Raw genomic sequence first — 24793 nt, 5'->3', positions numbered from 1 at the left:
TTATTCCTCAAGGTGTTGAGTTCTAAATCGAATAAGGCATTGATGTCTTAGTCTGAATAGTTTCTAGGCACAGTTGGCTCAGAGGACAAATCATTTGCTTCTGGGCACCATCTGAATATGTAACCGCAAAGGGAAATTTCTAAAGTGTTAAGAATGTATGAAATGCCGTGGGCAGTCCGCTTCCCTTTTATGGTATCGAGAATGCAAATCTCGAATACAAGATCCTGTAGTAAACTTCATTTTCTATAACCTTGATACTTGTTCATAATATATTGCAAACCTATTGATTGGACAATTGTGTCTATATATAATAATAAGAGAACAGGACAATTTATACAGCTCCATTTAGTCTTAAGTTAAGCAGGGCTTATGTTGTGGGTACCTACTATACAACTGATAAGAAATTCACATTACTAATAAGGGCTTTGTAAAAACTAAGTGGGAAAGGCTTTGTTAGTAATATGGCCTAATGACTCTATTGCTGTACTATGTCAGATTGACTTTCACGCACTTCCTCCTGGAAACCACATAATAAGTTACCGGTGAATATGTCACTCTTGTGCATCTTATTGTCATCCACCGGTGATCCGTCAGCGTAAACAGTTGTTTACAATGGGGTGTATATGATATACCACATTGTGAAATCTCCTTCTAGCAATGGAAACAATAAGATAATTAAAACTTCAATAAAAGAGCTTATTCCTTCTTGAAAGGCCGGTGACCAGACTACGACTCGTATAAGACTTTAGTTTACTTTGGTTAGTTTAGAACAGTTATTTACACCAGTTAACACTAGGATTTTAAACTATATACAAATATTATTCATTTCCTGATGATCCTCATTCAGAAATCCAATACCGGTCATTAGTACCGGTTATACAGCGTTTCCGATAGTGGTAGTCAGGTTTTCGGACAAAATTTTAGTGACATCGCATTTAGGTTTCGGACAACGTTAAATTTTTTCAATTTCAACGTTTCAATTTCAGAAAAAGTTCATTAATCCATTGATACCAAGTCTCTATATGTTCATTTCTCCTTCTATCTCATGCACGTCACGACTTTCAATTGTATGCCTCTCCAGGATAAGTTTCACTATAGACAATGTGATGTCATAGATGACATAATAGAAGACTGGAAGTGCAACTGTCGCGACAAGAATAGAAACTAAAGCAAAATTGCATTTATATTCAGTACTTAAAACGTAACTACTTACATATAAATGTGTAATTGTATGAGTAATTTCCTTTTTCAAAAATGTAAATATATTTTATACACTATCCAAGTACCGCACACGTAACTCCAGTTAGTTACGTGTCCATAAATTAAACCAAATTATATTTTATCTTTTTTTTATGTAACTGAAATAGCAAACAGACTAATTGAACACCTGATGATAAGTGACCTACGTATACAAACTTGAAGGGCGCCAGGGATACCACGTTGTCATGCCTGCCTTTAGCATCCCACATGCCTTCCCATTCTGAAAGACAAGTAGATGCCTAGGTACTTTGAATTGCACTACCATAACTTACTCTTCAACTGAAATTCTGTTTACAAAGATACATTGGAACTAGATAAAATAGGTGAGACTGAAGTGTAGGGGTTAAATCCGCAATGTAAATTAATATAATGACGATAAAAGTAAACATATTCTACTTTTATCGTATAGGTATATATTTGGTAACAAAATCACAATGCGTCAACTGCTAAATTCAATGAATAATGGAAGATACAAATTGTACACGTGACATCCCTAGTATCTCAGGTGTCTATAGGCTACTGTAACCATTTACCATCAGATGGGCCGTATGATTGTATGCCACCTTCGAAGTATAAAAGAAAACACACTATGTTTCTAAATTCTAATTGCAAAGTCTTTAATCTATAAAGGGAACATTAATTTAATAATAAAGTTTTTTACAAATATATTGATATCTTAAACTTAATTGGTTATTTGTCTATAAATTACAGTTTATAGCTTTCACAATATTATATGGTAGTTAATAAATAAATACCTTAATTGTTACATTAAAATGTTTTCTGTTATTGTCACATTTATGACGATGTACATTAAAGTGGTACTAACGTGCAAAATAAACAACTTTCCTATATAATATCCGTGTCACGTATAGTGTAACGGATGCATTAGATTCTTACCTATAAAATTGCCGCTTTAAAATAATGCCTTATTTGAAGTTCAAATTCGATTGGGTTTCTAAATTCAAAACATTGTCATATTAAAACTATGGTGTCAGTATAATAATGGCCAGTATATTTTTTTTCAACGCAAAATACTTAATAAACGTACTTTTTCATAATATCAGTATTTTGTATTATTATTTTTCAATAGTTCAATAAATAGTATTTGTACAGAGTCATCAATGTGGATACTAGACTTTTGCCTCACATATTCTGTTCCAGTATTCAAATTGCAGGTAACTGTCGCCTACATACACGAACAACATCACGACATCACGTTATCACGTGATGCCCGTAGCTCATTCGTTGCCATTCCGGAGGACTTAGATATTGTGTCTCTTATCCTTTAATCTCACTGTCTTATACCCTTCCACCGAAACATAGCTGTTGAAGTAAGCTGCTTAGTAATGAGTAGAATGAAATACCTACGCACTTTTTACAAAGTCCTACTACTACTTTGGTTAAATTATTGTACTACACTAAATTACTGTACTATACAGGAAAAAGTGTTTTACAATACTAAATATTTAACAATTGTACAAGGTAGCTTTTCTAGTTATACTGATGATTTCTTTAAAAGTATTGGTATTTTTTACTTTTATAACTATTTTTTGGATTTTAGTTATTTGTTTTCTAATTTATTTAAGCTGTAATTTATTTCCACAGAACCTTATTTAGGACTCTCATGACCGTCACACCCTTCCGATCGATCTACCATATATGATTATCGAAATTGAGATGGCTTAAGCCGAGTTTCGATCCCTAGCGGTGCCCTCAGTGCGGTGCAAGCAACAGTTGGCCTTCAGTCAATCCATAAATCCTTCCGCGTGTTCGGAGTCTCCTCCATCTCCACTCACCCCCTATCATTCTGTAAAGTTGTAAAGGCCAGTTGCGACCATCATTAGAATAGTTTGAATAAAAACAATCGCTTATATCGCTCTTAGTTCATAGTAAAATATTAAAATGAAAATACTTTTACTTAACACGAGTAAAACAAAACGGAACACAAACATGGAAACAAGGAGTACGGTAAATTCGACAATTCAATTGACACCTCTCAGTAATTTCCATAATGCGTACACAATATGCAAAATATAGAAACTATCCATGTTTTTATGCATGCTCATACCTGTATATGAAAAATATTACGCACTTTGGTGCTTCATGGCGAGTCATTGTTCATTGCGGTAAGTAGGCAACAAAAGTTCCGGCAACGCCCTTTATGAAATCTGAAGAACGAATAAAGAAAGTCGTGTCATATGATGAACAACATGATACACCCATTGTATTTTGTAATCTCCGATACATACACGTCGCTTATTGATTTTTATTAGAAAGCAACTTCTACTAGCTTGACCATGATAGAGATAAATAAAAAGTACCCTATGTCCTAATCTTTATAGTTAATTTTATGACAAATATACGGCCTCGGTGGTTTAGTGGTTTAGCATACTTCCGTTGATCGCGGGTTCGATTTCTATCACGTAACAAATATTTGTATGTATTAGTATGATTGTTTGTGTCGGGTGTTTGAGTATTTTCTATGTATAATATGTAAGGTATCGAGTGCCCATAAAACAAGCTTTAGCTAGTTTAACTTGGGTCTAGATGGCCCTGTGTGAATTTTTTATTGCATACTTACCTCCCAAAAATATGATGTTTTGACATATATAATCAACAAATTATATATATTTAATATTTATAGGAAGAAAATAAATTTTGTTAATTCCAAAGTTGTTACATAAATCTAGTTTCAATGTCAGACCAGCCCAATCGTGTTTTTTTTTATTAATATTAATTACACAGTATCACAAGTTATCTAAATATGCTCATATTTAGCAAAATTGGAAATCGAGAAGCAAGTGATTGAGAAACAAATTGAACTTAGCTTATTGCTTAGAACTCTAGAAAACGTCCACTAAAAGAAAAAATACTCACTAAAAGATACAAACAAATGCATACATACAAATAAGGAGAATTGTCTTTAATTTTTAAAATAATAGTTATATAATTTCTCTAAGCCGTTATGCAGTATAAAATAATAGTAGCTACAGCAGGTAACACCAAATGCTCGCCACTAAACTAAATAGTGAAGCAATGCCTCTTGCTATCAAGAGAAAACGCTGATCGAATAATTTAAAACAATGCACACTAGATGGCACTACTTCTAAAACTACGTAATCTATTTTCTTTTTATAATAGTTATAAATAAATACTAGATTTACAAACAAATTTGACGTGATTTAAAATAAAAAAATCGACAATTACTTACATTAATATGTTCTTATTTGTCTATTCCTAATCTCCAAACTATATTTGCCTTACAGATGTTTCATCAAGAATTGGGTAAGGCAAACATCTTTATATGTAAAGAATTTGTGTTTGAAATGATGCGACTCATTTTTTCGGTGTAGTAATTTATAATATACTCGTGTATATTTTTTAATAGGTCGTAATAAATAAAGAAACATTTAGAAGATGGATAGAAAAGGAGAGAACGACCAAAAAAAAAACGATGGGTATGGTGTAAAATATAATATGTATAAATGGAGAGTAAGCTCAGATATGAATGCTAATAGGGAACCGTTGAAGAAGATGACATATTATAGCTCCAAATAATACGAAAAAGTAATGATGATAATAAATATAGAAAAATTCTGGTAATGCAGGTTTAAAGGTTTTATAATCTGGTGTTGACGAGAACCCTTAAACACGAGTATTAATTTAATGTACAAGAATATCTCCTAATATACAAATATTTGAAGAGATACAATCAATCAAGACTTTATACAAAAGGAGAAAATATATTTAGTTTCAGTAATCTGAATGAAAAACGACGAAATATTATTAAAGAAATAGGTAGTAGTGAAGTTCGTTACCTATTTCATTATGTAGCAATAAAAATATACGGCTCTTAAACGGTTTCTATGGAAATCATATATATAGCTATATCAGCCATTACATAATTTCAAAAGGACATTGAAATGATGAGTGATTTATGTAGCTACAGTAAGCGCAGTGGATTATGCGCATCTTCACATATTTCTAGAATAAATCTATTATTAGAAAACGAAAGCTAAATGCCTAGCTGTAAGTTTAAATTGTAAACGTGACTCCCTTACAAATAAATACATGAATATTAAACAAAGTACATCAGAATTTAACTACTATTGTAAATATTTCTTTAAGTTACTTCATAATTTTCCAAACATCTCATTATTTTTCTATAATGTTACATTCTAAAGATTTAATATGAGTAGATACTTATTTCGATTTAATAGCGCGGGTGGACATTTTTTTGGTTTAATAATTTTAATAGTGTAGTGTAGGTTAGATATCCCTAATTGTAAGTAGTAGTAGTATTAAATACGAGTACATTTATTACTAGATAATATACAAATCTATAATTTAGCAATATAATGGTGAAAAAATTTATGAAATCCGTTCAGAAGTAATTGATTATTTTTTATTTATTTTACAAAACAAATAAAATTAAAAGCAAATAGTTGTCGTTTGGTTTGTATTCGTTACCAACATACAAATCTTTCCTTTTTATAATATCAATGTAGGTTTATATAAGCAAAATAAAATAATTATTAGTATATTTTCAGTTCTTTATTTGTACATATCGTTATGAAGTATTCTTTTCAATAAGCATAGATGAATGGCATATTTTATTACATGTATATAAAATTTGTAAATCTGAATATTATAATAAATATATACATACATATCATTATAGAGATTATTAAATAGAAGTAACTAAATATAAATATTTCACATGATACAAATATGATGAAAATATTATAAAAGTAGTAAAATATAAATATTATTAAATAAGAATGTATATATATATATACAGAAAGATAACTTCTCAATAAAATACCCATTATAATAACTGATAATAATAGTGTTGATACGATAAATATGAATAAATAATATATAATATGTACATACAATATTACTATATATACTTATATATTAGAATATCACATTGTAATTAAAGCATTATATAAGATAGGGAATATATAAATAGATAAAGTTATACTAAATAAATTAACAAAATTAGGACTTAGAAAAGTAGGACTAGAATAAAAGTTATTAAAAATAAAAGGTACTAATAATATCTATAAATTAAATAAGTTAAGTACTCATTTTAAATAAGAAATAAGAATTATAAAAAAGACATAATACACAAATACGGATACCGTATAGAGTATGTAATAAATACTAATATAGTATTACACAGAATATCATACAAATTCAGAACACATTTATGAAAACAAAACAATCTCATTCGGTAATATCAACCCTCACATAGGGATGTCGTTCAATAAATACTCAAATAAATATATCTTAAAGCTAACAATAAATAAAGTCATTGTACTTCAAATGCTTGGAAATTCGATGACTATTACGTAATATTTGGGTAGGCCTAGGTTACAAGCCTGTGGAACACTTCCTTACATTGAAATTTAAAATTTAGTCGGTTTTCACGTGGGCACCATAAGCTAAGTTTTGGGCTTCATCAATAGCTCGTCCCCATCCATGTCCACTGCTGGCGTAATGTTCCTCGTGATGAGGATGAGCTACGACTTCATAACTGGTATCGTGGTGTTTGTGGGCCAAGAGTTTCTTGAGAGCGATGATTCCAGCAACAAGTAAGGAGGCCTTGGCAAGAAGGAGGGCTTTGGCGGCGGCGAAGGCGATGATACCCAGGAATAGAGAAATTAGAGCTGTGATCTTGAGTTTAGCCAAAGCCAAAAGTGGGATGAGCTGCTTAATCTTCTTCTTCTTGCCACGAGCTGAATAAAGAAATACATCACAGAATCAATTCTAGACCTTGAAACACAAATAATGTATAATTATGAAAGAAAGAAGAAACTTGTTCTAATAAATAGTAACTTGAAACTTCGAACATATCCTGTCATTACGCAACAGTCTACAAAGAATCATTTTATAAAATTTCTACGGAAATAGGAACTAATAAATTTCCGCATAAGAAATGCCGGACAACTAGTATAACGACTGATACTAGTATATTACATAACCTGAACAATGAAAGTTGTATTTGATCTGATATCTAATGAAAATGTATTAAAATATGACCACCTGATATACATAATTATAATCGTATGTTCAAACACCTTTAGTATCAGTTTCAATTTCAATAAAGTTATTATGTTTCATAACATTAAGGCTAGGCTAGGCTTATGTTTCTTTCCGGTTACATGCTCAATAGATTAGTCATGCAACATATTAGTTAGAGTCTTATGTAACTTTAATCTATGTTATGTTAATGACCTTTGGATAAACTTCTTTTGTTCTGCTTGTTTTGGTTATAACCATATTTATTATGGACTAGAATACAGTTATTATTTTTAAAGTCATCGTCATTAGTAATTTCTATAGCAATATTAATAAATAAAGATATATATATATATATATATATTGAATTAATCTATAATAGTTATTGTTTAATAAATTATTCACATGGATGCTGTCGATTCGTATACGACATCCACGATTTTTCCGCGTAATCATGTTTAAAAGCAGTTTACGTCCTCCTGTACTCCAAATGGTATATTCTAAGATGATTTGTTAGCTATTAAGGTGTGAAAGCGTAACAAACAAACAAATAAATTAACTCACTTTCCAATTTATATTATACTATATTATAGTTTCAAATTTGTGTAAACGGAATATACCATTTTTATAAATTATATTACTAGAGTTATAACTATACCGCTGTTTCCTATCCACTCATCCGTTTCAATTTCACCCACATATTAGCTCGTCTGTAAACACTTCGTGTGCATCTTAATTGTTCAAACTTTTTTATTTACTCATGCTTAATTTACTCTAGTGCTAAACAAGTATTTCCTGTTATTATTGAAACCACGGTTACTGACCTGGATTTTTATAGAACATTCTAGTGATGCTTCATTTAAATCTCATATTTTTTAAAGTATTTGTTACTATTCATATAATTTCCTGTAAGTATTGCTTTTTTATAATATTTATAATCCTCTGATTAATGAGAGGTAATGTTACGTAATTAGCCGTAAAGTATATAATGTTTCGTATACCAATATTGTACTATTATCATATGGATTATAAGCCAAAAATAAGCATATGTAACCATTTTTCTTATTCAAAACTTTAACCAATTATTACATTTAATTAAAAACATTTCCTTCTAAATTGACTATCACGAAATTCGATACTGGTGCTCTAAACTCTCTAATTTATAACCTATAATATTATAACTAGATCATCAACATACTAAAGCAATGTCGGCCGAGGCTTGCTAATCTTGTTCAATAATAACTGTACGAAAACTAACATAACTAAACCAATCAACACAGTTCTTAATCTCTAACGTAACGAACGATCAATGATCATAATGGATCATTGGAAAGGCGACTTTCTTAAAGAAGCTCTTAGGAGTGGCTTGTTATGGCTCGATTTCTCGATGAGCTGCCCGGTAAACTGGTTTCGCCATGAAAGTTCAGTGACAAGGACTCGAAGACAAGGTACAGAACTTGTCTAATGACCGTACCAGGAATGCAGGTGCCACTTTCATGACCTAGTGACAAGCCATATTTACACTTGTGCGTGATACGACCACTTGAATACAAATACGGTAAGAGTTTGGGTAATGGTTTAAATGTAGAAATAGCTGTTACTTAGAAACCATGATACCGACATACTCGTAAAGCCAAACAAATGAATATAAATCAAATGCGGAATGTCGTTTGTTGCTTCGAATTTAACTGTTTCTTGAATGTCAAAATTTAAATATAACGCTCAACATACTAGGTAAAAGAATGTTTAATATTAAAACTTTCAAAAATTTATAAATTAATATTTATAAGTGAGAATATTCCTTTTTAAAGGATTTCCTAAAGAAACTGGAAAACGTTTTAGCAAAATTAATTCAATAAACTTCAACATTAATATGTAAATAAATTTTATTAATCATAAACTTTCAAATAAGAGAGTAGTTTATATAATTAATATTATTTTATATTGGAAGTATTATTACGCTGCTTATATTTTGCATATCTATTATATCATCTATATTCTATTAATAATGATAATCTGCCATCTATTGATGATATTTGTATCGAAGAAATACTTGATTGTTTCAAGTTCAAGTCCATACATCTATCTTAGAAAGTAAATTGGCACAACACTTGCAATCAACCCATTGTTTCAAAATACATTGTCTATTATTGTTTATACATCATGTTGTATTACAATGCATTATAAGATTAATTATTAAAAAATATATATATATGATACTAGAACCTATTCTTGTATTATATGACAATATTGTTTTATCAACTAAAGAAATATTATTTATAGAAATCTATTTTTAAGAGAACAATCTAATGCCAAGAACTTTTTATGGTTTTAAGAAATTCGTCGTCAGAATACGTGAATATGGAAATTAGTTCATTTATGAAAAATAATTCTAGTTCGCTTCACAGCCATTATATTTTTAGGAAATCCTTTGAAATAGCGAGAAAGATATTCTGTGCGATGTTTTATTTTAGTCATCTATTATGTTATTTAAATAATATTACAATTAATTAGTTAATGCAATTTATATAAATATATCTCATATTTTAGCAAATTTCACAAAATCGAAACTTTTACGAATGCAGCCTTTAAAAGCAGATCATCTACTTTTAAATTTAGATCATAAACATTTTATGGAAGCAAAAAGTAAAAGCTGCTTATGAATCATTTGTGAATATCGAAAATACCAGAGAAATTCTAAATACCGCGCTATAACTAAAGTGATCCATACCAGAATATAAGATGCGCTCTATTTGTTTGACATTGAAATTAAGTGAGCTATGCGGTAACAAATCATTTCTTTTTATGTTTACTGCCGCACTTTCCTTTATTTCTGTACGCGCCTTTTTTTATATTTTTCTCATTTTTAAACTCTGACTCAATATTATACAGAATCATTTCGTAATATGGTTGAAGAAAACGAAAGTTTCACGTAACATTATTTTGTATAATTGGTTAAATTAACATATTTTAATATATTGGTGTTTGGAAATATATGTAGCTTTGTATTAACTATTAATTTGTGAAAAGCATTCCTAAGAGTAGATATTTTACACAATTTTGTTATAGTGTAATTGTATTAATGTCTTTTTTTAAGTGGCCAAAATCAAACAGCCTGATGTAAAATGACATAAAAGTAACTATGTTTTGTCTATTGTTTCTTTATATGTTGTCACAGCTATTTGCTTATTGCATCAAAGAATGTATTGGTTGACATATCCTTCAGATTGAAACGCAAAAAAGCATGCATTGTTAATTCTGAATAGCTCAAATGGTAATACTAACATATGCAAGTTAACTGTATGCACTTTACATCTACCACATTTTACATTTGTGTAGTAATAAAAAATATATTTAGAATTCATCATCGCGTTTTTTTTTTAAATATTCTGAGAATTTAGCACTAAACTCTAAATAAATATGCAATTTTCATAATTCTTGATTTGTTTTATTAATTAGTACAAAATTTAACATTAATAATAAATGTTTTATTTAAATTTTTCTGAGCATTATGGTAGCGTAATATTATACGCAGATTTTAGTTTATTTTTAATTAACATTATTCTAAATTCTCCGTTACAGATCCTTATCATTAATAATATTATAAATGTGAAAGTGAGTTTGTTTGTTTATTTGGCGGCATACTCGCATCTATAATTTTTTATGGAGAATAACATAAACTACTTTTTATTATAGTCTATCAGAGCATCCTGATTATAAGAACTAAATGACGAATATTTTTTAAAATTAAGTCTCTCTTCAATAATGTTAGAATTATTAGAATGATAAGTAAATATAAATAATTAATAATTATAGTTACCTTCTTCAAGTGATCGCTTCATGCCTTCAACAGCTGAAGTTGGCAGCCTGAACTGTATGACATGATTCTCTAATAGATCAGCAGCCGTATCCATCAACCTTGACTCTACCTGGGCCTCTCTTGCTTTAGGCTCTTCAGATAAAGGCTCCAACGCCCTCGCAGACCTTGGAGAACCAGAGCCGAGAAGGGTAACTCCATCAGCCAGGTTCATCTCCCTCGCTGAGGACAGTGTCTCCACATATTTTAGCGCTTTCTCCTGCAACCAAAAGATAATACTTTATATATCACGCACAATATCACACTAGACACTTCACGACACTTCACTGCACAAACCTTCAGGCATAATGATACGTCGCCATCAACACATTCCTTAACGACACCTAACACACTCCCAACTAGTCCTGGATCGTTTGCCTCCTTGTCTATAGCAGGCATAGCCTGCGCGCACGCAAGAAATAGGACAATCGCGTAACGTATCATGTTTGCTCTAACCACCCCTAAAGCTTAACACAAAGTGTGGCTACACTGTATACAACTTCTTGTTTTAAGCCCGTCACCCCACTACCGCAGCACGAACGAGTCTAAAAAGTCTGATTAAACTGGTACCACCGAAATCATTTTATATTAATACGGGCAGTTGTTGCGTATACGCAAGTTTTGGGGTTCATTCACATTTGTGTGGATGTGTGTGTGACTCGGTTGTACGCACATACGCGAGACGGTCGCGTAACCAAAGATGAACTCCATTGTGTATCAGGTGTATTTATTACTTAATCGACTGATTTAATTACTTATATTTATTTATAACATTCAATTTATTTATAAATAACTAATATAATTACAATAAATTAATATTAACTGTATACTTATATAAATGCACGTTTTAAGATGAATTTAATTCTTTTATATTTATCTGTATATTTTAATGTCCCTTTAATTCTAAATAGAGACATTAGAAGTAAAGGGACATTAAAATATTAGTAAGACTATGCTTGACCTACTTTATTTTTATTTATACCTTTATATTATAAACTTGTGCCTAGAGATTTAAATTTCGGATATATATGATATTTCATTTAATTTGTTAATTAAATCAATGTTTATAGTTGCATAATAAATTGAATTTCAAAAATCTATTAAAAATAACGATAAAATAAATGAAAAATTGAATTATATAGTAATGGAGGCATGAAACCCCTAAGTGTCGTCGTATTTTATTTTATTCTTACCTAATTATACACTTGACTTACATTTTGGAAGAAATACGCACAAATTTCTGCTTTAAAAAAAACTTTTACTATTTCTTAATGTAAATTATTTTTAACATTTTCTAGTAAATGTTAAAATTTCTAAATTGTTATATAATTTATATTATGCATTTATTTAATAGGATCAAACCATAAAATGCTCATTTAGAGAACTATAAAATTAACCTAATGTTTACTTTCCTTTTTTATTAGAGGATTTATTACGGACATTCCCTAGAGATCTTATGAGTTTTTTTAATGAAAGGAACCCATACAGTCCACCCAATATTTCTTTTTTATAAAATTGAAATTCAAACTACCTAATGGTACACTTGATGGAAAGAAACGCACCTTTCTGGCTTAAATAGGTTACGTATACATATATATACTTACCACTCATGCCTTACCTAAGGATTAATATGATTTGTATTTATTATCTTAGTTCTATAATCCTGTAATTTCACAAAATTATCTCACCTGTCAAATAAAACACATCTCATAAAACAAGTTGCTTGATGGTTCAAGTTGGTGATGAAAAGCATTCACGCAAATGACATTTTACAAATACTACCTCGGTAAAAAATTGCAACTGTTCATTTTCTATTAATTTATTGAGACCTTTTTATATAAAGATCTTCAAATACCCAGTACACTGATTTACAAAATGTATCATAATTTTCATGAATCTTACTAATATTATTAATACTTTACAGTCATATTAATGTTATATATACTGTTTTGTATAACATTTTAATCTATGTATTTTATAATAATATATTATTTTATATGTGGTATTAATCAGTGAAATAATTTGCATCCATACGATTTCCTTTTTTGCTCTAGTCTTGTTACATTTCGTACTGTTCGGTACTATCCAATTATCATAATATAAATATGTAGCATTTGGAATGGAGAAGAATGTAGATTTTTATTACTATTCATCATAGTTATTCAGAGAGTCATAAGCAGAATGTAGTGTATGTAAATTTTTAGTTAATGCATATCAATATTAGATTATTTCGACTTTCTACTATGTTCTTTTTTTAAATATTGTTTTACTTTTTATCGATATTTTGTCATTTATTCTGTTCTCTTTTCTTCTATCGATACTTTACTTTTAATATTTTGATGACTTTGTATTTACTTCTGTCTCATCTAATTTTCTCACTTTGTAAGCTGTATTTCGGTTTACTGTTGAGATATGGTAGTGAACTTATAGAGTAAGAAGGCATGACACCTTAGTCCTCCATAGAGCTAACGCATGAGGGGATACGGGTGAATATAACTTCTGTGATGGTGTTCACGTACATAAGTGATAGCTGTATCATTAAATAGTATAAAACAAAGTCGCTGTCGCTGTATGCTTAAATCTTTAAAACTGCGCAACGGATTTTGAAGCGTTTTTTTAATAGAAGATAGTGATTCAAGAGGAAGGTTTATGTGTATAATACATGTACGCCGGGGTGGGTAGCTAGTTAAATAAATAAACAAATACTTGTTAGTTTCGTATATTTGTTGAGGAGCACTAGAATGCGTACAAACTGCAACTGTCATATTTGTCTTGTGTTTGCGTAAATACTGTAAACAATAATTAGACGCCATTAACTTTTGTGAGCTATCTACTGTCTTATTATACGTTATGTTCACATTTTCCCACACGAGTTTTCACTTATTCACTTTCTCACTTAACCATTTACTGTTTTAGTATGTTTGTTCCATTATATTGATGTGTCTTTTATAAATTTATTTACTGTAAATATTTTTAGACCTATACTACTATTATAAACCTGAAGAGTTTGGTTGAAAACAATAATCATAGAACCTACTAGTTGAATTAAAAAAAATGTATTAGATAGCCAATTTACCGAAGAAGTTCATGGATGTAGAGCACGTATTACATTATGACTAACTAGCTATTTCCGCGACTTCGTCCGCGTGGAATTTAACTTTAATTTTCTAAAATAAAGTAACCTAAGTTACTCGTTACTACATCAGCAACCTACCAAAAAGTTCGGTCAAAATCGGTCCAGCCAGTTCAGAGATTAGCCGGAACAAACAGACCGATAGACAGACAGATAAAAATTCTAAAGAATGTTATTTTGGTGTATGTATCGTGTTTGTATTCATATGCATGTAGTATTTCAATATTAACAGAACATACAATACAAACAGACATTCCTATTTTATTTATATGTATAGATAGAAGAAGAGCGTCAATAAAAAAGAACCAGATAGTGTTATGTATAATTCATATTCGAATATGTCCTGCTTTTGTTCTGTGCAAAAATCAAGCTATAGTTAACTCACTTACTGATAAAAATGATCAACCAAATTAACTCAATTACTCTAGAACTAATAAAACTTTAATAATAACAATAACTTTTACAAAATAAAATAAAATCAAAGCCTAAATATGCCCTTTTAAAACATTATTTGCAGTGCGAAGAGGGATGGAGTTGGAAGGAGGACGGAGGGATGAAGAAGGAATGTTTTAAGTTTAATTTATATGTGTATATGTAAGTGTAATTCTATGCATATTTTGATGCCATTTTGTTCTTGTTTTCGCTGATTTTATAGAAAATTTTATTTATTTCTGTATTCTAATTAAAATAATAAAATAAAATAATCTATTAACATGTATACACTAATAAACTTTTCTTTTTTTATTACTGAGTCTATAGCACACTTTCCACATTATATTAAATTGTAGTGTAATTCACAACATTATAATCACTATAATATAATCGGGTACATGATTTAGCATATTGAAAGACGTAATAATGAACATACTCGTTTCACGCTACGCCTCGCTTTCTTTAAAGAAATGACCACAGGCTTCCGTGATGCAACCTCATTTTTTTTGTACCCGCTGTCTAGTTTCTTTTGTTCCTTTTCTTTTTAGAAATACTTACGAGTTGGTCTTTTTGTCGGCGTTATGTAACGTTTGTAGGTCAATATCAGAAGAGTCTTTCTTTTTCGTTGCTATGGTGATGGAGTAAGTGTTACTTCGTTTTGTTTGTTGTAATATATTTTTACGTAACTGGAACCGCAAGTAAGAACGTTTTGGCCTCGTGGTATACTGTCCTGACTTAAATTGAAAAGGTCGTGATTTCAAATCTGGCTGACACATAAAAAACATTTTGTGTATCAATTTACAATTCTGACTAACTCTCCCAAATGAAGAAAACATAACAAAACTAAAAATTAATCCGAGATATGATGGTTGGCTCGCCCCTCACATTGGATAAGAAATATACTAAATGTAGACATTAGGAAGATCAAGACTGGTGTTCAATATGACGTCAACAATAGACAAATCTGGGTACCCCACCCGGTATAATAGTCGTGATGATATGTTTCGAAATCGCAAACTTACCTCTTATATAGTCGAGTACAATAATGGGTAGCTCAGCCATCATACTCGTGCACGAGTGCTGCTTATGAAAATAGGGCTGTTTCAGCTGGTGATTTAATTATTTTGACATTAATTAAATAGCCGGAGGTTATTGATTCAACTAAGTCTTAATACATAATAATACTATGATGTACAATTACGTTTAAAGAGAGTAAAATAATGTAACTCTTCCCAGGAAGCTATCAGAAATAATAAATAATACAGATTTTTTTACAGGTCAGCAACACCCAAATATTCAGTGTATATCCGGTTAGCAAACCATATAGCTACAACGCTTTAAAATTAATCTTTAAATGTATTGTAATAATAAAATAATTAAAAAATAAAAATGTAATATAAATTACTAAAATAAGTCTGTTTTATATATATAAAAAATATTGGAAATATGTCAAATAATAATGTCGCACAATTAATGTTACAATATACATAAAGCCATTAAATGTTGTGAAAAAGAAAGAAATTGAATAATATATAATATAATATATTACATAAATGTTGTGTTCTTTGTAATAAAAATATAATATAAATTACTAAATTAAGCCTGTTTTCTATATTTAAAAATATTGGAAATAGGTCAAATAATAATGTCGCATAATTAATTGTTACAATATACATAAAGCCATTAAATGTTATGAAAAAGAAAGAAATTGAATATTACATAAATGTTGTGTTCTATATTTAAAAAATAGATTTAAATATGCCAAAATTATGTAGGTCAATTTTGGCACAGCTTACTACATGTATTGCATTATACATGAGCCAATAAGCATATGCGACTGCAACCATTGTTGTACCATAACAGTGACGGAAAACAGTTCATTAGGTAAGTGTGCAAAAATATTTGCATTTCAAGCGAAAGTTAACAACATTACGGAATATTAATTAATTTTCCGTATGTAATTTTGTCAACTAGTAATTATTACATTTTATAAAAATGTCTGGATAGATTTCACTCTACAAATTTCCATTACTGTATCGACTCGCCATTGATTGTCCAGTAGCACATTGCCTTACTTTCAATGGTCGAAGCTTCGATTCCTTGCACAGTGCAATAGAACGATCCAAACAATTATACTCATTATTACACGGGGTCTTTTTTTCGGACTACTTTATTACTGTTGGCCGTACAGCTTCATCGGATACAGAGGTAAGGAGATTGTTAGCAATATTGGCTAACCCCATTGCTAGCAATATACTATGTCAGGTTGACCTCCACGCGGTTCCTTCTACGAACCATCGTGGCAAATTATCACTTGTCAAGATGGGCTAGCTGACTTAACTTCACGCTCATTTTATTATCCTCCACTGGTGCCCCGCCAGCGTAAACCTGCTGCATCATTTCATTATCATCCATTAAATGAATACTCTCGAATATAAATGTTTACGTAATACGCGGTGCGCTTTCAGGGGAGCTTCATCCCGCGTAGACTACACCATGGGGTTCTTGTAATTTCTCTGTCACATTTCGATAGAAACGCAGCTTAAAAATGAATCTATTGGACGGCTGAAATAAGTGGACACAGGTACACCCTGTGTTTTATTAATGGGTACGAATCCCATATACCCTCTCGTCTCCTCCGGCAGGGGGGACGGTCTCAGAAGATTTTTCCATACTATAAATATAGTTGGACATAAATACCCACGCAGGCAACTTTTTACAAATTCTACCTCAATGGTGGTTTTCTATATATGAAATATGTTTTCAGATTTTGAAACTGCTGAATGCTTAAATAAATAAAAACAGTTTTGAGTAACCAACAGTTTATTAACGTTACATTATAATTTAAGAGAAATAATAACGTGACAGACATAACACAATAATTTAATTTAAGTACATAAATATATCTTTATTTACATTACATTAAAACGAACGAGATATTTTATTAAATAGAATATAAAATAAATATGAGATCAGTAAGTTAGTAACTTAACAAAAATAATTATAATAATATTTGGTTATTCAACGCCTTCGATATTATATATTGATAATATATCAAATAAATGCAATATTTTATTTACATATGTACATGTTATAATTATATTTTTTTGCATACATACACACATACAGCCATTACTGTTAATATATAATTTAATTAACTACATATATTTTATATAATTTATATTTTATACAATAATGTAATGTAAAAAATATATACATATTACTATCCAAATAATATATAATAATATATAACCCAAATAAATAAAATATAATATATGCCTCATATTTGTACAATACGTATATATGTTAAATATATTAGATATTTGGATAAATAAGATATAATTATAAATAAATAATATATGTGTAAACTAATAATTAAAATATATATGTAATATTTGGTATAAAATGTAAATAAATTAAAGCAAATTCCAAAGGCTCATTGTACACACTTATATTACATACTGTTGGTATAATTAATAAATAAGTTAGATTAAATAATAATTTACATTGCGAAGCTTCCATTGCCATATTTAAGAGTATTGAGGTACTTACTAAAATGCTTTGAGTGATACAATAATTAATACACTCTAACTCATCTAGTTTTCATACAAATCATTCGGTCCATAAATTTATGCCAGTGTCGTCACTAATAAATACTAACCCACTACGTTTGAATCAAATTCTGACAAATTCATAATACTGAGTATTCAAATTTCATATTTTGGAACTATATTATATATTGAATTCTGTAATGTATTTTCAAATATGGAACTCCAGATATTAAGATTTGAATTTCGAAATTTGAATGAAACTCATCGTAACAAAATCTTTATTTAGAACCGGAGAGTTATTTTCCACTAAATAAATATATATACGTCTTGATATGTAGTTAGGTGAAACTATATGGTTGTTTCTTAACATTCAAATTAATGTATATCGGTGGGTTTGTTAAATTACTGGGCGTACGCTTTGTACGCTAACTCTTGAGCCTTCTCGAGCGACCTGGAAAGAAATATTAAATGAATATTAATTCAAATATTTAAAGGACATATTATTATATGTATAGTCAAGTAAATTAGTCCGCTATTAATATTAGATAGCCAAAGTCCGCCTTCGAAATACATGTATTTTTACGTTAAATTTACTAATGTCTATTGAATCGTTTAATTGTAAAAGGGTAACTAGGTAAAAGGTGGTAATAGATAGACAGACAGACATATTTTCGATGGACACGATTTTGATTTAATAATATTATATATGGAGTATGACAATGACAAAAATAAGTCACAATTTTGTCATAATGCTTCAAGATCTCTCTTTATGGGTACAACGTCGGGAAAGTTTAACGGAATTGTCCCAATAGACTCTTGCAACGTAAAAATAAATAATGACCCCAGGCCTTTTCCGTCCTACAATTAGCTTTCCCGACAAATTGCTCGGTAATAGATATAAATATACCCATTAAAATAATTAGCAGAGAACACAACGAATGTAAGTAATGATTAAATACTTTTCGCCAGGAATACCAAAGTAGACTTTGCATGAAGTCGTCTATGTGGGTACTTCTTTTCCACCTATCTTAGCAGCAAAAAGCGTTGTAACCTGTATTTAGCTTTAGTGGCTTTTTCTATTTTTTTTATGTAATGGCTGACAATCCATCGTAGTACGCGGTGAGAATTGTCTATATATTAACAGCACGAAAACGATTAAAATATACTCGTTATAATTAAATTAAAATGATTGTATAAAAGATGCTCATCTTTAAAAAAAAACATATAAACCACTTTACTCGATAATTTTATTATTAGGAATATAGTAGCATCCGATTAGCGCGCGCGACGCTTATATTACTTGCTTATAATACAACTTCAATCAAAATATAATTTATATGGGTCAAAGAATTTCTAAAATATTTAAATATTTTTTGAGTTTATTGTTACTAAAATTTATATCTTTTATTTTTGTTATTTTTATCTTTTTTTGCGAAATTTGAATGGCAAACAACAGAATAATAAATGGTAACCATCACCTATTGTATTCATGAACAGCACTAAGATATCGCGTTATCATATTACGCCCTACGTACTCATGCATCGGAAAACTAAAATGTTATATCTGTAATCCTCTAACTCAAGTCTACAAAGCACTCTGCTTGGCCGCTGGAATATATAAAAAAAGATAATTTGTAGTTTGGATAGGAATACCAAGATCATGATTACCTGCTCCACCCAGCACCTCCATGGCCACCGGATGAGACAACAACTTCGTGCGCTTCGCCACCACCGCTTGGGCTCAGGAGTTTCTTCAGTCCGATAATACCTGCCAACACCAGGGCAAGTTTGGACACAATCAACGCCTTGCCAGCAAGCAGAGCTAGAGCCCCAAATGCGAGAGGCACCAGCATACCGCCGATGAGGAGAGGAATCGCCAGGAGTGGTGCGAGCTTCTTCCTCCTACCACGGCCTTCCTCTACATCTGAGCTGCTGGGAAATTTGACCTGGAATGAATAAGAATTAAGGTGTAATATTTTTGATAAACTGATATCGATTAATTTGATAAATTTAGAATGTTAAAATTTGACGTTCATAAGCGGCTAAAATGTCCTACATGAATAAATGATTTTTGATTTTTTTGATGATACGGTTTCGGAGAATTCTTTTGACTTTTTATTTAACTTAATTACAGAAATTTTAAGAGACAAATCTATAATAACATAAAGGTTTAAAGGTAGGGTTCGAAAAGCTCGCAAATGATACGAGCCGATTATTTTTATTAAAAAGTAAGAAGTATGTAGTAAATTATATTATTCCTAATGAAAATATTATTTTAAATTAATGTACGGAAACTAAAGTAAATAAAAAATAAATAAGCGACGCTTCCCTTATAAAAATAAATGACATTAATGTAAAATTAAATTTGTAATTAATGAGAAAAATAACATGAATTTTACAATTTAACAGTTTTTCAAAATATATTCGAAATGGATAACTCAGGATTTAAATTCTTCACTTTAAAGGAAGATATAGTACAAAGATATGTTAATGTCATAATTAAATTAACGTTAATAAAATTAGATATATTTTAATATTATGGTAAGAGTATATATGATTTTATTGAATGCCTAAAAAGTATATTTGCTACGTAATTAATGTTATGTAATGCCAAAATATCGAACTTTGAACACGCAAGTGCATGCCGGTGTTGTTCCGTTTTCAAACTCGTTATATGCATTTATTTCCTATTTAACTGCAATTACGGTTTGTTCCTTTTCCTATTCAAATAATACGTAATCTTTTTATTTTTATACAAATAGATTTGGCAATTAATCTGGGTATTTGACTTTTTTATGGTAAACTAACTGATGCCCCTCTTTATAATTAGTGATTTTCATACATTAACTGTACTACTGACAGCACGTCGACACTTGACGACCTCTCATATATGTACAACAATATATGTATGAAGAAAATTAAACCCTCCGAAATGCAACCCATGACACTCAGTATTATATAGACTTCAGGTCCCCTTCGTACGCCACCATTTCTTTGAATATTTGGAACACTACTTACAAAGCAAGACGCTTGGTAGCAAAAATATATGAGACAGAGGTACCCACGAAGCCCTAATACTAAGTGATAATAAACGCGGTCTATAAAGATATCCAATAAACTCGTAACTCGTGGTACGAGAACATGCTTAACTATTTTATCTCATTTCATCCACTACCGTAGGACTAATTCAATTTTAAATTCAGATAAATACTTAAATGTATTTAGTGATTGACAGATTCAAACTCAAATCCTTCTATTGACACAACAGAGAACTAACCGAATCGAATGAGCATCTAGTTTATATATTGCGACTTTTAGTAACCCTAATATTTTTTACAAAAAGTTCCGACCTCTGTATCTGCAAAATTACAGTCTCCTAAACTCGGAATATTCTACAGCATCAGAGACTACTATAATGATAATTAATCATTCATATTCATACATGACTTAGTGTCATGTTGACATGCGTTAGTAATTAGACGTCAAACATTGTTTCTACGAATATATCACGCATATATAAGTTTGTACTAATTAGCAGAAGAAACGGTTATTATGTGAGCTAAGTAGGCTGGTCTAAGAAAACTGCTTAATAGAGTGTATCGGGTAAAAAAGTGAAGATGAATTAATTGCATGCAATTATAGAGATGCAATAAGAAAGCAGTCACGGTGCGTCGACGCACGGTATGTAGTAATTTTTTCAATTGCATTTCGTTATAGTACCGCTTCTAACGTTTCTTTTAGGTCTACACATTAAATTAAAAAAAATATATACTGTATAATTGTCTTCAACTGGACACGTTATAACTGCAATGAACAGATAAGTAGGTAATACGTCTACTTATAAATAGTTTTAGGTGTATCTTCTTTTGCTTGTCCATTCAGCTAGTACTTTATATACCTTTGGTATAATAGGCATGATTTTTTAGAACTACGTCCCGGTACCTTTTACTTTTTTTTTAAATTTGTATTTGTGTTTTTATTATCTTCTGCATTGTGATATTTTTGGTACTATCTAAGAGTAATAGTAATTATAGGCATATATTAGGATCATACTTTACTGTTCTATTTTCAGTACCTTGAACTAGATGGTAAATTACAGCTATAAATTACGGAAACTTTCCATAGTTAGGGTCCACTATCCGTCTATATGGACATTTTAGAAAAAGTAGTCCTCTGAACCACATAAACCATTTTTAAACAGCTAACAATGAACAATACTAAATAAAACATTTTTTAGTTTCATAGTTGACCTACTGCCAAAAGTACTTAAGCAGTAGTACAAACGTACGTGAAAAAAGTACATATGTAGACTTCGTAATAGTTTAAAATAAAGTGACATACTACATGAATAAAATAACTTATCTAATGCTGATTGTGTTTTTCGCCTGTTAACATAACTTGATTTTTTATCAATCTAATACACCAAGGTATTACGTGCCGTGATTTAAGTAATATATCACAATGACATAAAGCTACCTTCATTTTAGTCTATAGACTTGAACTTAGACAAGCTACTAAAACGGATCCTAAATACAGTGAGAGTTTTCTCAGTCGTAGATCTCAATCACAATTTTTTAGTCTCTATTGAATATATGGTTCTGATCGTTAGTGTACAGGAAATATTGCCAAAACCTCCTGAGGCGGCGAAATTTACCTCACGGTAAGGAATATTTCTCATTCAAACAGCATTTTTATTTATGGTTACATAGTTTGTAAGAAAGATATTTAACTGTATCTTAGAAAAAATATCATGCAACAGACTAGTACCAATATAACTAAATGCGTATCCTGCCTAACCATTTTTATACAAGAACTTTTCATAAGGCGTTACATATTTTGAAATTCTTCGAACAAAGAAATACATTAACCAATTTTGGTTAGCAATTCAGTATTTAAGTACAATACATAACTATCTTAAGAGCATGATATGAATAATAAAATTACTACGTTCTATTACGACTCGGGTCAATGTAATCATCATTAAGTTTACATCATTGTTATTGTTATTACGTTATATTAAATAATATGGAAGTTGTACATTCTTATAACCATTTGTAAGTTTCGTTTCATTCAACATGTGTTCATTCATAAATAATCCACGTCGAAATGTCATCCTGAATGATAATGACGACATTAACAATAGTAGTAACCACTTATAAGCAAACATCGGATTCTTGTTAAGATTTTTTCATCATTAAGGTTTTATTGTAACTGAATATTGCAATTAATTTTGATACATCTGTTTACTGTCCGTTATCTAACAGTCGATTTAGTTTATCTCTATCTTATCTAAATATTATACTAAATCCTACTAATTAAATTAAAATGTATACAAAATTTTGTGCAAAGTAGAGACTCAACTCACCTTTTCTTTTAAGGACTAGAAAAATGATTTTGACTATGGCTCACGTAGTCACAGATTGCATTTGCATTAAATGCATTCTCTGGTCACGTGTCACATCTTTTGTTGAACAGATATCCATCTAAGTTTTACAGGTTACTGTAAACGTTATAGATAGATGTAATTGTACCACTTGATACATAATTTTTTTGTAAATTCACTTACACTTATAAAATAAGTAAAAGATCACAGGTAAGTAGGCTATGTTGACGATGATATCACTATGTTTGGAAGAAGAATAAGATTAAACAAAATTACATTTGTTTGTAATCAATGAAAGTGAAGGAATATTTATAGAAATAAGTTCATAAATAGATCGTCATAGATGAAGAAATATTTTCTCTGTCATAAATAATCAAGCAAATGCTAAGAGATGATGATGATTCTAGTGATGATTAATACAATATAGTACTAAATATTTTCTTATTATCAATTACAGCTATATAGGTATAAAGGTCAATTAATCAGACAAAGAAACTGAAAAGTTAGCTGTAGTACCTAGTTATTTCTAAAGATTCCATAATTATAAAAAAAAAAAAACGCATGTTAAAAAATTTTATGATAATATTGAAACTACAGGACAATATAATGCTAAAACAAATAATAAAGTTTTTGCAAATATGTTACTTAAAATAAAATGAATCTCAGATTTTGTTTGTTTGATAGTTGCTAAGCTATAAAAGGTTCGTTACCTGGACGGTATGTGTCCTCATGAATCCAACAATTTTGTCCAATATTAGGTTATCCAAGGATCCTTCATCAAGGCCTCTCGGTACTGCTTCTTCAACGGCCGCTTCTTGAACTTTAGCATCCTTATCTTTAACTACAGTGACCCCGCTTAGTAAAGTGACCACATCACTCTTAGCTAATCTAGTCAGTGCCTTCGCCAATTTTCTTTTCAAACAGTTTGCTACGTCACTTTCACTGCAGTCTTTGTATGTGTCATAAGCAATTTTAAGATCTCCTAAAACATTGTCCTCTGAACTCCGGCCCTCGTCTATTGTGTTCTGATTGGTGGATGCTGTTCTTGCCGTTGCGGCTACCGCCAAAGTAAGGATTAGAAGGTAATGAGGTACCATGTTGACTGTGTGTGCACGACGTAGCGATATAGGCACTGTCTCTAAATCTAGAAC

The 24793-nt window shown here is 30.2% G+C and overlaps 2 protein-coding genes across 2 annotated transcripts; both read right to left on the bottom strand.

The window, feature by feature from the left end:
* Positions 1-6117: 6117 nt before the first annotated feature.
* On the bottom strand, positions 6118-11607 carry LOC131845474 (uncharacterized). The gene is made up of 3 exons (XM_059194537.1): positions 11441-11607; positions 11108-11363; positions 6118-7004 (listed from the first exon to the last, which is right to left on the bottom strand). The coding sequence occupies exons 1-3, from the start codon at positions 11585-11587 to the stop codon at positions 6682-6684; spliced, it is 726 nt and encodes a 241-aa protein (XP_059050520.1). The 5' UTR covers positions 11588-11607; the 3' UTR covers positions 6118-6681.
* Positions 11608-17993: 6386 nt separating this feature from the next.
* LOC131845475 (uncharacterized) lies at positions 17994-24762 on the bottom strand. The gene is made up of 3 exons (XM_059194538.1): positions 24353-24762; positions 19928-20205; positions 17994-18710 (listed from the first exon to the last, which is right to left on the bottom strand). Exons 1-3 carry the CDS (start codon positions 24737-24739, stop codon positions 18662-18664), a joined length of 714 nt encoding a protein of 237 aa, XP_059050521.1. The 5' UTR covers positions 24740-24762; the 3' UTR covers positions 17994-18661.
* Between the last annotated feature and the right edge of the window lie 31 nt (positions 24763-24793).

The sequence above is a fragment of the Achroia grisella genome, unplaced genomic scaffold (assembly GCF_030625045.1).
Source record: "Achroia grisella isolate CSIRO2021 unplaced genomic scaffold, CSIRO_AGI_Agris_v1 utg474, whole genome shotgun sequence".
NCBI classification, from domain to species: domain Eukaryota; kingdom Metazoa; phylum Arthropoda; class Insecta; order Lepidoptera; family Pyralidae; genus Achroia; species Achroia grisella.
This window is presented reverse-complemented; position numbering and strand designations above follow the sequence as displayed.

What these genes read in the sequence shown, in the direction of transcription:
- LOC131845474 (XM_059194537.1), bottom strand. Translation starts at nt 11,587, where the DNA reads ATGATACGTTACGCGATTGTCCTATTTCTTGCGTGCGCGCAGGCTATG. An exon ending in ACGTATCATTATGCCTGAAG is followed by an intron (nt 11,364 to 11,440) that starts GTTTGTGCAGTG and finishes TTTTGGTTGCAG; the next exon opens with GAGAAAGCGCTAAAATATGT. An exon ending in GAAGCGATCACTTGAAGAAG is followed by an intron (nt 7,005 to 11,107) that starts GTAACTATAATT and finishes TTCTTTATTCAG; the next exon opens with CTCGTGGCAAGAAGAAGAAG.
- LOC131845475 (XM_059194538.1), bottom strand. Translation starts at nt 24,739, where the DNA reads ATGGTACCTCATTACCTTCTAATCCTTACTTTGGCGGTAGCCGCAACG. An exon ending in TGAGGACACATACCGTCCAG is followed by an intron (nt 20,206 to 24,352) that starts GTAACGAACCTT and finishes TATTCATTCCAG; the next exon opens with GTCAAATTTCCCAGCAGCTC. An exon ending in GGAGGTGCTGGGTGGAGCAG is followed by an intron (nt 18,711 to 19,927) that starts GTAATCATGATC and finishes ATTTCTTTCCAG; the next exon opens with GTCGCTCGAGAAGGCTCAAG.